This window comes from Hippoglossus stenolepis, chromosome 4 (assembly GCF_022539355.2).
Source record: "Hippoglossus stenolepis isolate QCI-W04-F060 chromosome 4, HSTE1.2, whole genome shotgun sequence".
Taxonomy (NCBI): domain Eukaryota; kingdom Metazoa; phylum Chordata; class Actinopteri; order Pleuronectiformes; family Pleuronectidae; genus Hippoglossus; species Hippoglossus stenolepis.
The window spans coordinates 11119459-11140637 of NC_061486.1; the positions used below are offsets into that span (position 1 = coordinate 11119459).

At 39.4% G+C, this 21179-nt stretch overlaps 2 protein-coding genes across 2 annotated transcripts; both read left to right on the plus strand.

The window, feature by feature from the left end:
- The first annotated feature begins 163 nt into the window (after positions 1 to 163).
- Positions 164 to 11145, plus strand: si:ch211-261a10.5 (potassium channel subfamily K member 13). The gene is made up of 2 exons (XM_035154245.2): positions 164 to 500; positions 9072 to 11145. Exons 1-2 carry the CDS (start codon positions 164 to 166, stop codon positions 9923 to 9925), a joined length of 1191 nt encoding a protein of 396 aa, XP_035010136.1. The 3' UTR covers positions 9926 to 11145.
- Positions 11146 to 13569: 2424 nt separating this feature from the next.
- Positions 13570 to 21179, plus strand: calm3a (calmodulin 3a (phosphorylase kinase, delta)). Its single transcript, XM_035154246.2, has 6 exons — positions 13570 to 13795; positions 17279 to 17309; positions 17542 to 17685; positions 18408 to 18514; positions 18713 to 18848; positions 19506 to 21179. Exons 1-6 carry the CDS (start codon positions 13793 to 13795, stop codon positions 19532 to 19534), a joined length of 450 nt encoding a protein of 149 aa, XP_035010137.1. The 5' UTR covers positions 13570 to 13792; the 3' UTR covers positions 19535 to 21179.

The window sequence follows — 21179 nt, forward strand, 5'->3', positions numbered from 1 at the left end:
TACTGAATAAGATAGAATCGCATTGATTATCTAATTATCAAATGAGGGAAGAACTCATTGGAATTCCAGCTGTTTGTCCTATGGGACCTTTGTATTGATGGTATCAAACAACTTAGCAGATATCATCTACCTTGTTGCTGTTGCTTAACACATGAAAGAGACAATGAAGAAAGAGTCTGTGTGCTGCTGCTTGTCTCTGATCCCCAGCAGGGACACTGTTCGTTTCTACCTGCTCGGCGTGCTCATTGCTCTTTACATGCTGGCTGGAGCTGCCATATTTTCTTCCTTGGAGAGACCGGCGGAGTTACAGGCACACCAGCTCTGGGAAAAGAGGCTGAAGGACTTCATTCGCGAGCATAAAGTCAGTCGTGAAGACCTGAAAAAGCTGCTGCGCCACTATGAAGAAGGCAGGACAGCGGGCATCCGGACAGATGGAGGACGAGCTTTATGGGACATGTCTGGTGCCTTCTACTTTGTGGGAACTGTCGTCTCCACTATTGGTGAGTCACGATGAGTGGGCCACTTAATCTACAACAGATTTGGGCTGAATTGAGTGTTGTTTAGTTTAAACAGCATCGTCATGATTATGTTCAGCTGTCGATTTGTAAATTTTTTTCCAGCTAGGATGTTCAAAGTGACTCAACAACACATGGTTGAAATAATGAAACTTGGCGTGAATATTAGAGAATCTCCAGACTTTTTGGAGCTTTGGGGAACAACAGCCCTGGGGTCTCATTTATCAAACATTGCGTAGGATTCATACTAAAAGTGTACGTACGCCCAAAAGCCGGAAATGGCGTACGCCAAAGGAAATTCCGATGTATACCGTGACTCCGTCAGGACTCATCAAGCGATGAGAAGAGGAAGCGAAACTTTCTGACACTGACATCGAGGTGTTTGTTAGTGAGGTGGGGGTGAAGAGCGATTCATGGGACAGCAGTGATGTCACTAATAAAGAAAATACACTGATACTCTGCTGCTGCTGTGGATAATACGGGGAGTGAGAGTGAAGACGATAGAAAGAACGGAGCCTGAAGTAAAAAAAAGATCACAGATCACAGATCAATAGAATCTATATCAGCTGATCGGACAATCGCTGAACCCTCTATTCTTCCTCATCCTTCCATTCGCGTGCACACATCACGCAGCATCATGCACCAGTGTCACGGCAGTATTTATTTATTTAGAGCATAGGACTGATTCCCTCACTCCTCTCTGGGATATTATTTGGAAAGTGTCTTCATTTCTTGTCAGTGATCTCCAGGTCGCTCTGTGCGCCTGACGGCTCAGTCCCGTTCACTGCAGTGATCTAATGATACACGCACAGTGTTAGAAGATATTATTAAAACCTATTAATGACTCGGCTCCGTAACTCCGCTGTTAAATGGAATCTAAACGTAATTTGCTGTAAACCACCTCACCACCTCACGTCTGTGTCGCCGCGTATGTTCGTACGCATGGGTCAGAGTTTGCGTGGAAATACGCAAATTTTCCCGTCAAGTTTGTTTTTATAAATCCCAACGTTTGCGTGAGAAGTGGCGTACGCACGTTTCAGGCCCCGTTTTGTGCGTACGCAACGGTGATAAATGAGACCCCTGGTGTAGAGAACTGTTTGCTGGTTGCGTGAACGGAAAGCCAGTCTCTACAAAGTTAATGCCGAAACATTCCTGCCTGCTGAAAATGAGAGAGAGAGTGAACGCTGTCCTCCTACTTTCCAATCTCATTGTGGTTGGTATTAACTCTGGGCTTCTGATCTGCCCTCATCTCCTCCTGGTTTTGATTTGGGTCTCACCAACACAAATTTTGTAGGAGAAGGTGGTTTCAACTTTTAAAAATAATTCTGATTCCACGATTTGGGTAGCGCAGTAGCACTCACTATAGGATGCACACACAAATTCTCTGAGGGCCTCCCCCTTATCCTCCTGCAAATCAGTTACTGACGATAAAGTCACCTTGATAACTAAATACATTGCAGTAAAAACAAAACCATGGTTACTGGAAACTCAAACATGTCATCATCTGGAGCAGAGTTTAGTGTTTAGGCTAAATTATTGTTTTACTTCCAATTTTACTAAATGCGTGGATGTGTGTGTCTTTGTATTGTTTATTTGTGCTAAGTAAATGTAGATGTACTTCTTTGTTTGTATATATGTCTTTATGTTATTTGTATGTTTTTACCACCATATCTAAATCTGGCACATTTACATGTTGGACTTAAGTATGCATGTGCAATATTACTTTTAAATAAACATACCCAGTGATTACTGCATCTTTCTGACAGCTGCAGCCTAAATGTTGTGCCATACTTACATGTTTCTATTTTTAATCTGTCTCTTAAGACATGTGTAGGTAAAGAGAGGATCCATTTAGGGCCAATCAACACTGCGTCCAAGTAACATGAGTCTATAACAATCACACATAATTTAACTAATCATGTGAACCTACATGGACATATGGAGCCATATTGATGTGGGGAGGATGACAAGGGAGAAGTGTTTTAAATACTCAGCGAAAATCAATTTTATATCTGAACATATGAAGGACAAACATGCCTCTGAGATAAAAATTAAACGAGCCTCATCCTTGAGAATTAATTTACAGCCTTTCCTATGCTCGACAATATCTGTTGGCACTCTGTCACTGTGGAAACTCAGGGATAGGATCAGTAATAACATTACAGCCCAGATCAATTTCCTTTTTACAACCACTTCCATATTTACAGACGGCAGTCCTTTCACGACGAAACAACACATCTGGGGTTAGTGCACTGCTAAAAATAAAAAGCTGTGTCAACTCAAAATTATAAGGCAACAAACTTCAGTAAAATTTTAAGTTAGGCAATTAAACTTAACATTTTAAGTTTTGTGATTCAGTTTGCTCAACTTTCAATTCTAAGTTGTCATAACTCAACTCCTAGTTGATGTAACTTTTAATTTTACATTATAGCAACATTGAATCCTTACTTCTGTTAACTTGACTCAGAGTTGACAAAACCTATATTTTTAAAATTGTAATAACTTTAAATCCTTACTTCTGTGAACTCAACTTCAAATTGATGTGGCTTATAATTTCACATTGTTGCAACTTTTAATTCTTACTTTTGTTAACTTCACTCAGGGTGGATATAACTTATAATTCTTAATTGTAATAACTTAAAATCCTTACTTCTGTTAAATCCACTTCAAGTTGAAGTAACTTATTATTTTAGACTCTAACAACCTTAATTCAAACTTTTAATGTCGACTTTATTCTAAGATTAATTCAATCCACAAAATTTCAGTCTGATTAGTCGAGTAACGTAAAATTGTACAATCAAAATTTAAGGTAACGAGTTCAATTCATTTCCATTAGATGTGTAATTAATTACAAATGCAATGTTAACATTTGAAACTCTGTTTATTGAGTTCAAACCTTTCCAACAAGGTCAAGTAAATTGGAACTGCTGAGATCCAGAACTGTACCAGTCTTACCACATAACCTGTTTTTATACTATCACGCATCACAAATTGTGGTGATGTATTCACATAGCATGTACACCGTCACTTTAGCTGTGGAACTGACGAATCTGTCAGACAATAACACACAAAGCATCTTAAATTCAGAACTATCAGTCTCAAAATTATCAGAAAATGTAAATTGTTACACTACTTTATCCTAACATGTCATTCTCAACATAACATGGTACAATTGACCTACTGATGGGCAGGTGGGGAGAAAATAAAGAAATAAAGAAATAGAGAAAAGAAGTTAGAGGTAGATAAGTGTTTGTGACAATCCAAGTGAAAGTTAAATCTCTTCTGGGATTTAAAACTGTCCCAGATTCAACATCACCAGCTAACCAGCTACACAAAAGATGTGCATGTACTGCAGGGTCTAAAACATACACTTTGAACATACACTTACCACAAAATTTCACATTAAACACTGGGCAAGACGCTACCCTTCAAGTCCTATTCCACTGCTAAACTTCTGCTTTTTGTCCAGGCTGGTTGCTGCTACAGTGGTTTGTCAACAATCAAGCAATAAAATATTCACTGTTACAGCCTGAGATTGCAGAAGTAGAAATGAATTTACTGAAGCAGTTTGTTTTTAAAGGACCTGACCCTTGCAGGGAGATCCTTTCCAAGTTCCATGAAAATCTTTTGAATGGTTTCAAAAGTGTGCCTCACTTCTTTTGGGTACTGAAGGTGTAGAGAGTAGATCAGCCCAAAGAGGTAAGCAAAAGCGGTTGGCAGGTCAGGAAGATCCTGAAGGACGATGTTTTCCTCGATAATAACAGCGACGTTCACGACAGTGCCATCAACCTCCTCCAACACATTGAGGACACCCGCAACAAGGCCCTTTGTTTGCTCCTCATCTGGGTCAGTTGCCTTGCAATAACAGACAGGAAATGACAAACCCATGTTTAGTAAATCAAACTGAAAAATAATTTGGGATTGAATTAGTTCGGATGATAATAAGCCATTACTTAAAAGAATAAAACAAATGTTTAACTTAGAATAAATTGATATTCTTGACATATTGACATTTTTATCTCACAACCAAAAATTAAGACACCCCTATATACAGTATAAACAATGAAAATCATTGCTCCAGAAAGTACATGGAAATGGATAGTAAAGGTTGAAGTCAAACTTAAGAACAGGATTCTAAAAATCTTGTATATATATAATTTGTTCAAATAAGTACTCACAAGACAAGTCCTGAACAGCTTCTCGGGACGCGGAGATACAAGGGAAGGCCCTTCAAGGCTGCAGTTTGTCTGTGTGTCATCAAGTCAGATGTCTGAAATAAACATAGTTGGGCGAAACATTACACCATTATGTAACTAACATGACAAAAGCTAGGAGCAAGCATTAAAACATGTTCAGTTATGTTATAGGGTTCAATAAAATTCTGTTAAAGCTGCATTAACTCAACAAACAAACATTTAATATATTATGGCCTAGTAAAGTTGATAATTCTCTCATTCAGCAAATACCTGCTGAATGCAAGTAAAATGTACAAATTTTAAGTACGCTTGGTCTTCAAAAACATTATATAAATCAGGGCATTAATAACCAATGGCCCAGTGCCAGCAAAATAATATAAAAATGATAAAAAGTAAAGAACTACTGTAAATATGCTCTAATTTTATAAGACTTATTCCCTGCGTCATCTAATCATGTGTAAGACAGAGAATGTTTGTCTGAGTGTGTTAATAGGGAGTCAATCACTATTCCTACACTGACCATTTGCACTGTGCTTATCTCTGTATATAAACATACTTACTCACATTAAGAATATTTGTGAATGTTGAATGTGAGTAAATAGTTTTAATTTGCAAGTAGTACTGGGACTCTAATATTCCTTCCTACCTTTGGTACATTTGGTAAAACTGGCCAAGCAGGCCATTTGGGAAAAATTGTTACACTGAAAACTGTAAATATATTAATTTTTTTAGCAGCTAGCTGTTTCACTTTCTTTACCACTACATCACATCTTTGTCTGTTTCTTAGGTAGTGAACAGTGGGTTCGTTCTGAGGATTTGTCACTACAAGCAACACCTTACGTTTGACCCATTGTTTATACAAAAATACTGATTAGTGCAACTTCATTACAGGAAAAAAAATATATATCACACTTACTCCGAATTACTTGTTACTTGAATTACATGCATGTCCATAATGTCAAGAATTATGAAATTTTTCTAAAATGTACCTCTTCATCCAGTCTGTTAAGTAGGATGTCCATTTCTGGCGGAAAAGCTGTCCTTCTTGCCCGATAGAGTGTTAGGAGCCTCGGGGTGTGTTGATGAATGGCTGCTCTGAAGCTGTCTATCAGGTTCTTGTTGGTGATCCGATAAAACTCTTCCTTTATCTGTTGAAAAAAAAAAATAAGAAAACAATAATGGAAGTTAACAACTGTATAATTTTTTTGTAAAGACTATATCAGAAACACATAATATATTGTTTACTCAGCTGCTTACCTCTGCTTCGCAGAACAGAGCAGGCCACCTCTCCTGAACCTCTGACACCATGGGCTGTGATGAAGGCGGTAGTGTTTAGTGTGTCATTGGCGTGAATGAAGTTGCAGAATTTGCACTGCATTCATTTCAATCTGAAAGACAACATTTGTTGGAAATTAGCAAAGCAGACAGAAGAAGAATAATCTAAATGTAAATTTTTCTGAGACAATTAATTATTTAAATTATTATTTTTTAAAGTCACCACTCAACACACTATAGTGTATTCTGACCCATCCACTCATGCATTCAGTTGTACCAAAGCTCATCTGGAGAAGGAATTGGGGAGGTTAATTTTAAATCGTAACTTGTACAGCCACAAGCCACAAGCCACTCTTCTTTGTTGGAAGTAAACAACAATAATGGTATTTTATCCCTTGGTTTCTCGAGGGGTTAGGTGATGTGGTTGAGATGGGGGTGTTCACTTGGTCAAGATGTCGTCCTCCAAGAAAATGTGATTATTATTTGACAAAAACTCTGCATTACCACAATATTTCGAACAATTATCATTACAAACACATACCACACAGGTTGTAGCTTTTAATAAAAAATTCAAAAGCAATATAAATATACTCACTGAATAATGTCCTTTAGTTAAGTTGTGAGTGATCCCAAATTATGACAAAATAACAATGGTAAAACAAGGCTTATAGGTGGATTTCAGCTGTAAATCTCTCACCCATTTTATCTTAAATAATAATTTAAGTAATTAATTACTACTAATTTAAAAAATCCTCAAAATTATGCTTAATCAACTTTTTTTAAATTGACGGTTGTAGTCTGACCAAACGACGATTTATGTGTATATAAATATCGGTGACCCTACACTCCACACGGGCGGTAATTCATTATTAACAAGAATTCCTCAAAATTATGCCTGGACATATTTTCTCAATGAGGGTTGTAGTCTGACCAGGAGGAGACCATTTGTGTATGAACTGAGATGTGTGCAACACATCAAAACTTAAAATACTTCTTTAGGCCAAAAAATTAAAGTTGGATTTTTAACAGTAATGAAATATACAGCACATGCTTTGAACTTCTTTTTTTGTTACGGGAATCATGATGTCTCCTACTTGTGTTCTTCCTGATTCCCTGCCTTTCCTTCCTGTTACAATAATGACTGCACTTATTATAAGACAAGAAAAAGAGTCTTCATGCTGAGGCTTTACTTGGGTACAGCAGTGTGTTCACAATGAAAATGTCAACATTTCACACCTTAACATCTTAATTTAGTGTACTAACCTGCTAACATTTAAAGCTTGACAAAAGGTACAGCTGAGGGAATGGTTTTAATTTGGTCACAAACCAAAGTATTGTACAGATCATATTTTATGGTTTTTGAAAGTTAAGGGATCAATATAGCTTTTAATGTCCCCCCTGGCCAGGGTCTGTCTGAGTGGATATGGCAGATCCTGACCCTGTTCTCCCTGTATCTGTGTGGGTTTGCTCCAGACACTCCAGGAAGGAACTGCCAACCGATAACAATGACATAAAAGTGACGTTATGACCAAGGGGACCGATTTGCCTCTTCCGCATGTTAACTTTTTAACAAAAAGAAGACGACAGAGGATGTGTGATTCATACACATGAAAAGGGAAAGATGCACAAAGGAAATGAGACATTGTTTTCATGATTCTTTCTCATTATGTGAAGAACCATCAATTTAGATAATTGTGAAGAACTGTTGGCATTGAGATGACAGCTCTCCCAACAAAATCCAACATCTTAAATGTTACTAGGGGAAGGTCACAAATTCACCTACATTCATAGATTTCCTTTTTCCATGAAGATGCTTGCCAAACTTCAGTCTGGTCACTACCGCGTGAAAACAAACAAAGGGAAGGAAGGAGGGAAAGAGGTACGGAAGTACATTCCCTGTAGCTTGAGTGAGGTAGTTAATTAGGCTTTTAGTTGACAGATAAGCAAGTCACAGTAAGTTCCGGACAACTTGGAGGATGTGATTCATAGCTTGTGAAAGACATAGACTGGACTTTTACAATCATGATTATAAGAAATACAGCTTTGCCCATTTACCAGTTATGATATGGAATATCAAAGGTAGATTTTTATTATTTAGTCAAATTTTTATAAAGATTTTACCTTTCTATGCCTCCGTGACGGCAACAACCAGTGGACGGGGTGTCTATCTATCTATCTGTCCATTTATTCATTAGTCCCATTTTTGTGAAAACGATATCTCAAGACCTAAGACCACTTGAGGAAACTTCAATTGAACTCATGGATGAATTGATTGGATTTGGGTGGTTAAAGGTTAAGGACACGGTGACCTCACAAAACACATGTTTTTATCTTGTGATCGCAATATCTCAGGAACACCTCCTGGCAATAATCTAAAATTAGTTACAAACATGAAATTGTTAGATTTCAGTGGTCAAAGGTCACAGTGACCTCATATGATTCGGGAGAAATGTATGTAGACTAAAGCTGCATTGGTTGGTGGAGGCATACAACTGTTTTGAATTCAAGTTTTGAGTGAAATGTTAACAGGTTAACATAGGTTCGGTGGCAGGACCAAATCTATAATCACCTGTCAAGTTAAATAATACCCGGTCAGCCCATCATTTTCTGTTTGATTCAGATTTCTCACCCCACCCTTTCCCTTCCCTCCATCCGTCCATCTGTCATTCCTCCCTCTGAAGCTATAGTTGGTAGCCAGTTAGCTTAGCATAAAGACCACAAGCATGGAAACAGCTAACCTTGTGCAAACTGAAGGGCATTAAATCCACCTGCCTACACATCTAAAGCTTAAACAAGTATCAACATAAACGCTTATTTCGTTAGTTCTGTTCAAAAAAACTAAAGACAATCCAGCTTGGATACTAATTTTTCATAAACATTGAAATACATTATTTCATCTGTTTTCCTTATCTTGTGACAACACCAAAATGTAAACCAATGTTACATGTGTCATGCATCTTCACATAAGAAATATGTTCACCTCTCTTGTGCAACATTAAAACACTTTGCACAGAGGTTGACATTATCTGTGCAGTGAGAGTAATATTATGACAGTAGTGACCTTTGATCTACATGTTTCTCACAGGATTTGGAGTGACTGCCCCATCCACTGTAACAGGGAAGGTCTTGCTTGTTTTCTATGGGTTGCTGGGCTGCTCAGCGACACTGCTCTTCTTCAATCTCTTCCTGGAGAGAGTCATAACGTTTCTGAGCCTCCAGATATTCTGGTGCCACCGAAGGAGAAGCAGAGACAGCGGTGCAGCGGAGGGCAGAGCCAGGGAAGGTAAAAGGAATGAAGAATGGAAACCGTCTGTGTACCATGTCACACTCGTTCTTCTTGTTGTGGTCTTGCTGGTTGCTTGTGGGGCTGCCTCCATCTATGCAGCCATGGAGGGTTGGAATTACTTTGAGTCGCTCTATTTCTGCTTTGTGGCGTTCAGCACCGTGGGCTTTGGCGACTTTGTTAGCGGCCAGAGGGAGCACCATGAGGACACCTGGGCGTACCAGGTTGCTAACTGTCTCCTGATGCTCCTGGGAGTGTGCTGCACTTACTCCCTTTTCAACGTCATCTCTGTGATCCTTAAACAGGGACTCGACCGGATGCTGAGGACACTGGCCCGGATGTACAGGGGAATCTGTCACTTTCGACTTCAGCTCAGACTTCTATTCAAACTCACTTATTCCGACTCTGAGACAACTCTATGTTATTCTGAGGATGACACTCTGCACAGAAAGCAGCTGCAAACAGTTCCCAGTTCAGCCCACAGCATGCCGTGGCGCTCCCGTGCCCCAAGTGCCATTGGTAAATGTCTTTGTGATGAAGCCGAAGTGGAAACAGTGTGCCACTTTGACTATGACAGGACAGAAAAAGGGCAAGATATTAACTCATATGAAAATAATGTTGTCTATATTAGACCACTACCCACCTGTGTAGATTAAAATATTTGTGAAACGAAGTGACAAAATTTTATCTGAATAACTTTTTCTTTAATTTCAGGCTCTTTTGTTGTTCGGAGGACATTTATCATAATGATAACTTTATCTTGAACTGTAAGGGTTAAGAATCGCCAATTAAAACAGGTGGGAAGGACACATTCTTCACAATGAAGAGCAGTGTTAAACATAGGGCTGGGAAATAAGACAATCATCTCAATATAATTTTCTTTAATAGCCAAATAAAAGCAAACAAATATATATCAATATGATGCTTATACATTAGCCAATTGAGGAGATGTAACATAAATTGAGGAGATGTAACAGATGTAACAAGTTATTATTTAATATTAATAATAAAATATTACTATTTAATATTTTATTTTGATAACCAAATTTATTGAATGCCGAAAGGCACACCATTTTATGGTATTACGTTTAATGCATTATGGCACAACACTGGATAGACATGTTGCATATCAATTATCATGCCTGTGGTTTTTCAGGCCGACTAATTTCATTGAGTCATCAGCAAGTTTGAACACATGGCTGCTACATCATACGTGAGCAGTCAATTGTATATAAGATAAAAAGATTAGAAATGTTAAGACTCCAGTGAGATCACAGATGCTATTTGGAGGACAAAGCACCACGGGGACTCAAAAAATCCCCTGTCCAGTCTGTGAGATTTTGATATCTTTCAAAATCATATAGGGATATGGCTGGTTATTGTACAGAGCAGAGGCAACACTGGAACACTCATTGCACATCTTCCAGTTTTTTGTCATTTGTTTCATGTCCATCTTTGATCAATGTATTGTCGACATCAACGATAGGCTGTGAATAAACTTAGAGAAATGACAGCTCCACAAAAGTGAAGCCAAAGTGTCTCAATCGACACCTGGTGGCTGTCTGCAGTATAGGTCATAAATCTATGTTAGTGGATGAGACGTGGAGTATACTAAACTGTTTAAGTTTTTCTCAAAGATGTTTTCTCTAAGTTTGCCTCTGCCTGCTGCACCACCCCTCACTTGAACAATCCCCCGAATTCTATGTTACGTGTCTGAGTGCATTTTTCCGCTTCATTGTAGATGTGAGACATAACCCTCTGATGAAGTCGCCGATCATATCTACCAAGCTCATTCCACACCTTGACTAGGTGGTTTGTCTTTCCAACAAGACATGTTGACACATGTTCACTTCAAGTGGTTCACCTTAATCTGTTATCTGACCAAGCAGCACTTTGATGACAGACAATCTTCAGCTAAAAGACCACTCTGTCTTATGTTTTATAAAAAACAAAACATTTTAAAGTGTGAAGCCTTGTGTATTGACCTGTGTCTGACACCGTTGACCACAGAGTTTCCATTAAACTGTTTACATGTTGACCCTGTGTGAGTGTTATTCTTTCTCTTATATCCTGTGTCACCTGGAGATGAATCTGGACTGGGGTTGTGGACCAAAGCTGACTGTTATTTTGATCCATCATGAGGGGGAATAGGGATCTTAGTAATGTCTGAGAGCATGCCGCAGATACCTGAAGGGTTAGGGCTCACTCTTTCTCATGTCTGACGCAACGAATGCATCACTACACGTGATGTCACTGTCAGCATAGCTCTCTCAAAACTAGAGCAATGTGCCCCTCTGCTGGAGAGCTTTGTAACTCACATGAAACTATGACTCACCTCTTGAAAAAGCAAAGGCCTCATCATTTCATGAGGTTGTTGTCAAGGTTTTGACCTTGTATGTGGTGAAAGCCTTGAAAAGTTGTCATTGGTGAAATGATAATAATAAATAATCACGATAATAATAAAAGATCACGTAGGTTGGGGGGGGGGGAGGATGTACAACATTCAATACAATGACGTTTAGATGAATCAGTGGTCAACAAAGTTAAAGAAAATTCTTGTAAAACCATTAGAAGGCATTACAATTTAATTTAATTTAAAACTGGAACATTGTAGTTGAGTTTTACATGAGAATGTTTGGGCTTTTAAACAAGAGGCCAGCAGCAACATTAAGGTGAGTAGATGGAATATCTAGGTATGGCAAGATCCCTTATCATGAAGGGAAGATGGCCAAGAAACCTCCAAAGAGGTAAAGGTCAGAAGAACAAAAACTGACATGAGAGTGTAGAGCTATGTTTACAATGGTGCGTACACACAGTACTGTATGAGTTCTATCTGTGAACTATGGTGTTAAATATGTTAAATACCATGTTGTGTTTTTATTAACTGGTATTGCTAACAATAGCAAACCTTGCTGGAGTAAACCCCACTTCCCCCAACCCATAAAATAAAAAAGTGGAACATGATTTGACTTCTGAATTCAGAGGTCAAGTGAGTGCAGGATTACTACTTCAACTTTACGTTTGGTTACATATGTTTTCTTCTTTCCTTATTTTTCTTCCTGAATACTTTCTGTAAAATCGTCCTTCTGGGCTAAACTAATTAAAGATTTTTTTTACCAGTGCTATCCAACACTGTTGATAGAATGTATAGAGTGCTTCATGTCCTACATTGAACACCTCAGTCATACTACAGCAACTGATGACACATTCAACAAATGCTCCATGCAGAATTTAATAATACTTGACCCATCAAACATGTTTTACATATTGGTGAGATGCACCACACACATTTCAAGTGGATGCAGTTAAATCATTTGGAGAATAGTGGTCATAATCAGGATTTTCTAAATCTCAGGAGGTTAAAAGCAAATCTTTAAACTAAATACATTGATAATCCAAATCAGTGATATGATGTTATTTAGACGACCACGTGCAGTTATTCCTTTATGCAACAAGTAGGAAAGGCAATAACCAAATGTAGGCTATTTACACATTGGTGGAGGAGGCATGCAAAGGTTTTAAAAGTACCAATATACTTAAAGTGTTAGTAAGAGTAAGAGTACTTGGCGAGTGTAACCAATGATCCACTACATCACTATGGCTGAGTCTTGGTGTTGGCCTCTTCTAAATCTTCACCAGTGATGGTGCAGGTGTGCCTTGCTCTCATTGAAGGAGGGCGGGGTCTAATGGGCGGGTCTACTCCCCACTCTGATTGGATCAATGGACCAATTCCATTTATTGATTACTTTTTAAAAAAAGAAAGAAATCTTGAACCTAATATATAAAACATTTAATACAAATGTAGTGAAGTAGAAAGTACAGATATTGGCTGCTATATTTAGTGGAGTAATAGAAAGTACCTGGAAATAAATCTACTTAAGTAAAGTACAGATATATAAAACATTATCTTAAGTACATAAAAAAGATTAGATTTACCTAATCGCATCCAACCACAGTATTTACAGTATTTTCACATCATGAGATTTCCTTCTAAATGAATTAACATGATATTTTATACATTGTTAATAGGACACTGTTAATCTTCCATACTTTCTCCCTTCTCGAGACTTGAGTGATGGGGCGGTATCTCTGCGCGCTTCATTTATATAGAGCGACAGGAATTGTGGTTTTAATTGGTGTTATATCAAATAGATGAGTATTAATAAATCATGAATGTGAACTGTAATTAAAAAAGTTTCCATGAGTGCACTGCGGTGTTGAGTATTCAGGCGAACGCACCTACTAGTGAGACGACCACAGGGATACATGCGGAGGGATACGGTGCTTAAACCGAGGTTTAGCTGCACGCCGGCGTCGGATTGAGGTCTCCGGGCAACTCTGCTGCTGCGCTGACACACACACACACACACTCTCTCTCTGGTTTACCGAAGCGTATTTGTTTTAACCGAGACAGGAATCCTTCAAATACGTAATTAAGGGACGTATCTCGTTTGTTAGTTAAATAAAAAACCGTACGTCGGACGTCTCGTCATCTCCACGGAGCTAGAAAAGTCACCGGGACAATGGTGAGTACAGCTAACGTGCACTAGCGAACGTTAGCATTGTAGCGTTAGCTTCCACTGCATCTGGTTTCGAAATGAAACAGCCTCCGAAGCGGGCAGACGTCTCACCGCCGTCTTCTGTTGCTCATCGGCGAACACGATGTTTAACTCCGGACGAGCTAACTGTAGCGCACACGAGTATGAGTTAGCTAGAAGGTGATAGGAAATGCTGCGGTGCAATTATCGGACGCTAAACTCTTCACACATTAACCCGAAGCTAACTAATCACAGTTGTGCTCGGGGCTTTTCTGTGTAATGTTGACCAGCAGATGAAGATGACAAAAAGCCATTTATCTTGAGTAATAAAGCAGCATGTGTCAACTGCGCAGCGGAGGGAACGGGCGATGCGTTTCCTGCTGTGTTATAACGTGTCATGTAGCTCAGTTAGCTCGGGTTAAATGGTGGATTCTTTTCACATCGAGGTTTGCAGCAGTCTTTTTTTTGTATCGTCTGCTTTAAGTGGAGGGTGGGCGTGGTGCTGCTGCTGCTGCTGCTGCTGCTGCTGGTGGTGAAAGGGGTGCTGTGTAAAAATAGACCGTCCGGTGTTAACGTGATCTTGAAACCCATCTCGCTAATCTTGCAAGGCGGACACCAGGACCGTGGCTCGACCTGCTTTTGGCTAACCATCCTCCCGCATGACGAGTTGCTGCAGCGCGGGTCGCAGCTCTGGCAGGCTCCTCGGCACGGGGGCATCGGATGAAGTGTGACATGCGCAACAAGCGAATGAGAAAAAAATAGGGTTGTAATCGCCACAGTTTGCGATTACGTAAGAATACAGCTCACAGGTTGTGGTGTGATGCTTCACCATGAGCAATACATTGGTGGTTTTTGCACGGATTCCAGGGGGTGTGCTGCTTCTGCTGCTGCTGCATCATTTCACCGTGTTTTTCGCAGCACCACCATGACAGCATCTCTTCTTTTACGATTGCGCCATAACGTTCAACCGCATTCTGCTCCCGTTGAATGATCCTGTTTGCCACCCCTCCTTCCTGCCTTTCTTCCTTCCACCCCCCCACCCCCCGCATTGAACCAAACCATGCCATTGGTGCAGTAGGCTGTCAGGACCCGCAGTGCACCCTCCAAAGGGGGGGGGGAGGGACGGACTAACCATATCCCCAAAAAAAAGCACCACAGGTGAATCATATCCACTGTGCCTCTTTATCCTTTATCTTTCACCTTTCCCTGTTCTCTGTCATGTACAAAGAACAGACACGTGGTTTTCTGATAAATATTGGCGTCTGCCACATCAGGAAACTTGGATCATGCTACCGTGGCACGCTGCCCCCACAGCTTTTTGGAGTTTACTGTTCTCCTAGTTGAGATTATGCGATGAGCTGAAATCCTCCAATATTGTTCTGCTGAGCCATTTCTCCACGGGCGACTGAACGCTCAACTGTGCTTTTGCCCTGATCCAGACACTGCTTGCTTCAGCACCACAGGACAGAGTGGATACTCTGCAGTCTGTCTTGTTCCCTTCTTTTTACCCCCTCCCTCCCTCCCTCCACCTGAAAAACCAACATGGTGACTCATTGAAAATGACTCGAAGAACACATGCCGTTACCACCACCCCGAGCTACAGGAACCTTAGCTTTCATCTCTTTTGCTTTTGAAAAGGGAAATATAATGTTAGAAACTCATTTATCTTGAATTTGTGATGCAACAGCAAGATTGTTTGTTTGATGCATCAGCTCTGGAGTACAGATTGCTACTTTTGATTCAAGTTGAATATATGAGCCATGGCAATCCATCACTATCAGCTTATTTTCATTACCTAGCTTAACACCATTTCTGTGCTGTTGTAGACCGGTAGAATTCAATTGTCCAATGGTGCCAGTTGTTTCCCTTGTCATCCAAGAACCGTACCCTGACATTATGAAGGAATACACACAGACACAAAGCAACAAGCTCTGTGAGGCAACAGTTGGCACAGATGTTAGATTATGATAATGAACTCAGCCATACTTTTGTTCAGCTAAAAAAAAAAAAGAGAGATAAAGAGGTGGTGAGTTACTGTGATATTCAGTGTGCTACATCGGCGACCCTGTTCGTGTCTCACTAATTATAGCAGGCGTGTGTATTTCGGGCTGTGGAATATTTATACACGTCCCTCATCACATTTTCTCAGCCTGAAGTGGGCATGTTGCCTGACTTAGACAGGCCTGGTAAGACCACACGAGGATGACAGAATGAAGTTGAAAAATTCCCGGGCTGTGTGAATGCAAATGTGTTCCTGTTTTGTGACGAGGTAAAGTGGTAAAACCTTTCTAAGAGCAGAAGGTACGGACATTAGTGAGTTTCTTTTTTTCTTTGGATAAGAAACATGCACCTTCTACAAGTGTATCTCTTTCGCCTTACTCCAATAATGCAACAAGTCTGACATTTTACATTAAATGGAATACAAGAGGTTAAATCCTATATTGTGTAAATTACCAACTTTGATAGAATATAAGGCCCAGTTATGAATTTTGCCTTTGTTAAACACCTAATAAAGGAGAGTGAGGTTAATCAATAGTTTGATAGTCTTATTTTTATTGCATCTGTAATGATACTCTTTAACTAGGTCGTAGGAAGTATCTGAGTCCAGCTGTCAGTTCATGTCAGTCTGTTTTGAATCGGTTTGTTTTGGAAATTTGCATTGGCAGATTTGTTTATATTGTTACCTCAGCCATTGGGGTTGTGTGTTCATTGCAAAAACTACAGAACAGATTTCCTATGGACTCTCCAGCCTCTTATATAGTTTACACAGTTGACTTTGCTTGAAGGTCCTCCTCACTGGGCTGATTGTAAATGTAATTGTTTGATTTATTATGTTGAGTCATATTTACCAAAACTTTTGAGCATTAAAGGTCTTTTTAATACCTGGTATTAACATGCGTCTCGGGTGATTCTGTCACAAGTGGACAGCTCTAAATACATCCGTCCACACCTGGCATTAGCATGTGTCTACACGCGTGTCTTGAGGGACCACCTGTGATTGATCTCACACCCTGCTGTATGTGCAAATAAACAGACACATCATGTCTTAGGTGTGCTCACGACTGTACAGTTATCATCTTGTGATCAAATATTCAGAGATTGGACCCAAGTCGACCTCTGTGAGATGTCCATTGAGTTGATGCCACAAAGACAATTTTTTTAGTTTAACATATGATGAAAAGTGAGTTGTGAATTTTTCGTCTTTCTGTCAGTTGATGCAGTTGTTCACAGTTTGATATCAGTTAGTTAGTGTTTCACATTGAATTTATTCTGTCTATGGTGGCAGCTGCAGGCAGGTGATTTGTTTCACAAGGTCAAAGGTTGATTATTCTGAACCAACTTTTTCATAAATACTGAATGATTTTTAAAAAAAAATCTTTTTTTAAACGGCAACGTTTACAGGTCTGCCAAAAGATCATTTTCATTTTGACTTATCAATGCTTTATCAAAGTCTTCTTCTTTTCTTAACAGGCTGATCAGCTGACTGAGGAGCAGATTGCTGGTGAGTGCATACTGGTTTAATCCACCTTTAGCTTAACCCACAGCCAAACCATAGAAACGTGTAAGGCCGGAGATAAACTTGCTTTTACTAACACGTACACACATCATTGCTGCCTCACGTATCCTGTGTACGTTTAATGTGGCACTTTTGCACATCTCAGAAATGAACATTGTGTTAGCAAGATGTAGTATTATTAAGCATACTCATGTGTGTTATATCTGTGAATGTACAGAGTTCAAGGAGGCGTTCTCGCTGTTTGACAAGGATGGAGACGGCACAATCACAACCAAGGAGCTCGGGACTGTGATGCGTTCTCTGGGACAGAACCCCACTGAGGCTGAGCTGCAGGATATGATCAATGAGGTGGATGCTGATGGTGAGGAGGAAAAGTTTCAAATCCCTAAAGTCATTTTCTTGTCAACTGTCCAGGGAAGATTCACCAGTACATGTCGTATGAAGGTTTTTTGAGTTAAATCATGTTCTTCAAGAAGAGTTGATTTTCTCTGTTGGTTGCCATTGTCTACGAAATCACCCCTCCTGCTGCAGATGTAAACAACCCTTAAATTTAGTGCTCCTAAATGTTACACTAGAAACTCAACTTAAATGCTTCAAAATGGTTGTTAAAAAAGACACAGTGGCATCAGTTAGCCCTGTAACATCCCAATGACATTTCAACAAAACATCTTCTTCATAAATGATATTTAGATTTGAAGTTGTGCATTAAAATCCTCTTGTAATTCACTTGAATGTCACTTAAATGTCAAGCAAAGATATCTAATTAAATTTTGATGAAGTTATGTTGATTTTAATTAGATAACCAAGGCCAAAATGAGGACACTTTGGATTAGAGTCCAGGCAAATTTGATTTTGATACTTGAGAGCAAAAATAAGATTCTTCTCATTCGGTTATTATTAGCCAAATGTCAATTTAGGTTGTTATTAATTATGATCCAGATTCATACTGCTCAGCACACTTCAGAGTTGGCAGATACACTGGAAACGTCTCCGTACTCTGGTGGCCGAGCTATGTAATGTTACAAATCTGTTTTTGGTCATGAATAAATCAATAAACCTTTTTGTGTTTGTATGGCTGTGTAGGTAATGGCACAATTGACTTTCCTGAGTTCCTGACCATGATGGCCAGGAAGATGAAAGATACAGACAGTGAGGAGGAGATCAGAGAAGCCTTCAGAGTCTTCGACAAGGTTCGTTAGGACTGAGCAGAATGAGAATATAGCAACAAAAAGAGGAGCTCTGTGTTCGCCATAGATTAGTTGTATCCTTGTGATAAGTTCACTCTGGTCCATTAACAGTAGGTGTCTTCATTTGGTGTTAGCTCTCATGTCGAAATGTAAAATAAAGTCAGTAACACAAGCTCCTCTGTTGGATTGTAACGTCTGCAGGATGGTAACGGCTACATCAGCGCAGCAGAGCTACGGCACGTCATGACCAACCTCGGGGAGAAGCTCACAGACGAGGAGGTGGACGAAATGATCCGTGAGGCCGACATCGATGGCGACGGGCAGGTCAACTATGAGGGTGAGATATTCTTTTCTTTCTCGTTTTTCTTTTTTTTTAATTTGCAGGTGTTAAAATTAACAGTTACGCACTAATTAAAAACCTGCACCTGCTACTTGTTTTTATCACACCTAAGTGTGCTTATGATGAAAGTTTATTTGAAAAAGTAGCACATCTATTGTTTTATAAGTAAGACAGAGACTTGTAGAAATGTAAATCAATCAATCAAATTTTATTTGTATAGCCCATATTCACAATTTGACTTATGGCTTAACAAGGTGCAACATTCTCTGCCCTTAATCCTCAGCAAGAGTAAGGAAAAACTACCCTAAAACACCTTTAACAGGAGAAATTAAAAAAAACTTAAGAACCAGAGAGCCTCACGTGAGGGTTCCCTCTTCCAAAGACGGTCTATCTGTGTATCAATGTTTAAAGTATTTCTACAAAAGAACAGTTGCACAGAGATTAAGGGAGCAGTAATGACAGTTGTAATGATAGCGGTATTACCTATTGCATATTTAAGGCGTTTATTTAAACAATGTAGTTGTAATCATAATCTACGTTCAGCTGCCACCACAATCACGATCCTAAGTTTAATTTCGTGCAACAAAAGTAAACGTATTCCAGAGTTTGACCTTTGAATCTGTCATTTACAAACCGTTTTGTGCTGTTTTGCAGAGTTTGTCCAGATGATGACTGCCAAGTGAAGAGAACACTGACATCTCTCTCAACATCGCTTGTCCTCCTAAGATCACTGTCTTCAAGAACCAAAAAAAGGAACAATTATCAAATGAGAAACTAACTTCCCTCCTCAGAATCACTTACCTGTAGAATTTTGCAATTTGTGCTTCAGTACATCCAACTACTTCAAAAGGTATCTGTTTAGCAAACACCAACAGAGCAATCCTTTAGAGAAGTTAATGGACCAAGCTTTAAGGGGACCAGGGCCCCCGTCCTTCCGACCAAGATTCTGCTGAGTTACCCAGCTCCTGATTAATTTAGAGGAAAGAGGAAACACTGAGAAGGCTGAGGTGTATGAACCCACGCCACAGTTGTTAAAGTGAAGTTAAATTCTTTCCAAATAATTTCCTACCAAGACTATTTGACTTTTCTCGCACCAGTGGCGACTCTCCAAACAATGAATTGAGTACTATTCTTGCATGCAGCCTTTCTGTGGCGCTCTCTAGTCACAACGAGGAGGCTCTGATTCCATCAGAGGTAGCAGTCAGATCGTGTACACACTGGAGGTATATACATAAATATATAGCTATATATATGTACAAATTTGTGTCACTATTGATTATTGCAAGGGCCAAAAGTTGCATTGTAGGGTGGTCGGTTTTCGGATGAGATTTCTAATACCTTGAAGAGTTCGGACAAGAATGAGAGACAGGAAAGAGCTGAGGGGGGGTTTTCTCTCTTGAAGATGTTAAATTGTCATGTGTTGAGTCGCGGGCTCTGCCTGCAGCACTGACTGGAGACAGTTGTACGTTGTATTGCTTCAGGATGACTGTCGTGAAAACACAACTTGAGGACTGCAGTAAATACATTTGTTCTGCAAACAGATATCCTGTTGATACAATATTGATGTAATGCTTTATAAATGTGTTCTCGATTATTAATATATTGATGACAAACTTTGGTCACCAAATATAGCTCTCTCTATATATTAGTGTATCGTAAAGTTTGCATTGCCTATTGTTGTAGTAAATGACCTGTGACATGTTTTCTCTTTGGTTTTGAAATGTGCCATAATACTCTTTTAAAAACGCCTCAACCTTCTTGCAAGACTCGTAGTTCATAAGAATATAATCAATCTATTTAATAAAACCACATAATACATGCAGTTGAACATATATAAACTTAAACCATGTGGATGTTCCAAAGGTTTTGTTCAAAAAGAAGAAAAAGAAACCAGACGTCACTGTTGCTGCTATAACGACTCATACGTTTCACTCCCATCTCGTCCTTGTTGGTGTCTGATCTTCAACTTGTAGTTCGGTGAATCTTCAATCTGCTTGCTGTTTTAATGAACATGAATACATACTCTATGTTCACACATAACTAGTTGTGGTGCGGCGTCAGAAGGGACGTTCGGGAGTTGTAGCAAATATATCAGCTTTAGGTGTGAGATCAGATTCAGAAATTGCAAAGCATGTCAGCTGAGGTGTCTTTGATTCCTGGATGTTTGAAACGTAGACCCTGCTCTGTTTGAGGCGTTAAAATCGGTCACCTTCGAGTCAGAGGTTTGGAAGGAAACTGAATGGACTGTTAACTCCTGAAGGTATCTCAAACAATGTAAAGATGTGATATATTTTCCATAAATCAATAAATTGACTGAGCTTTACTTCA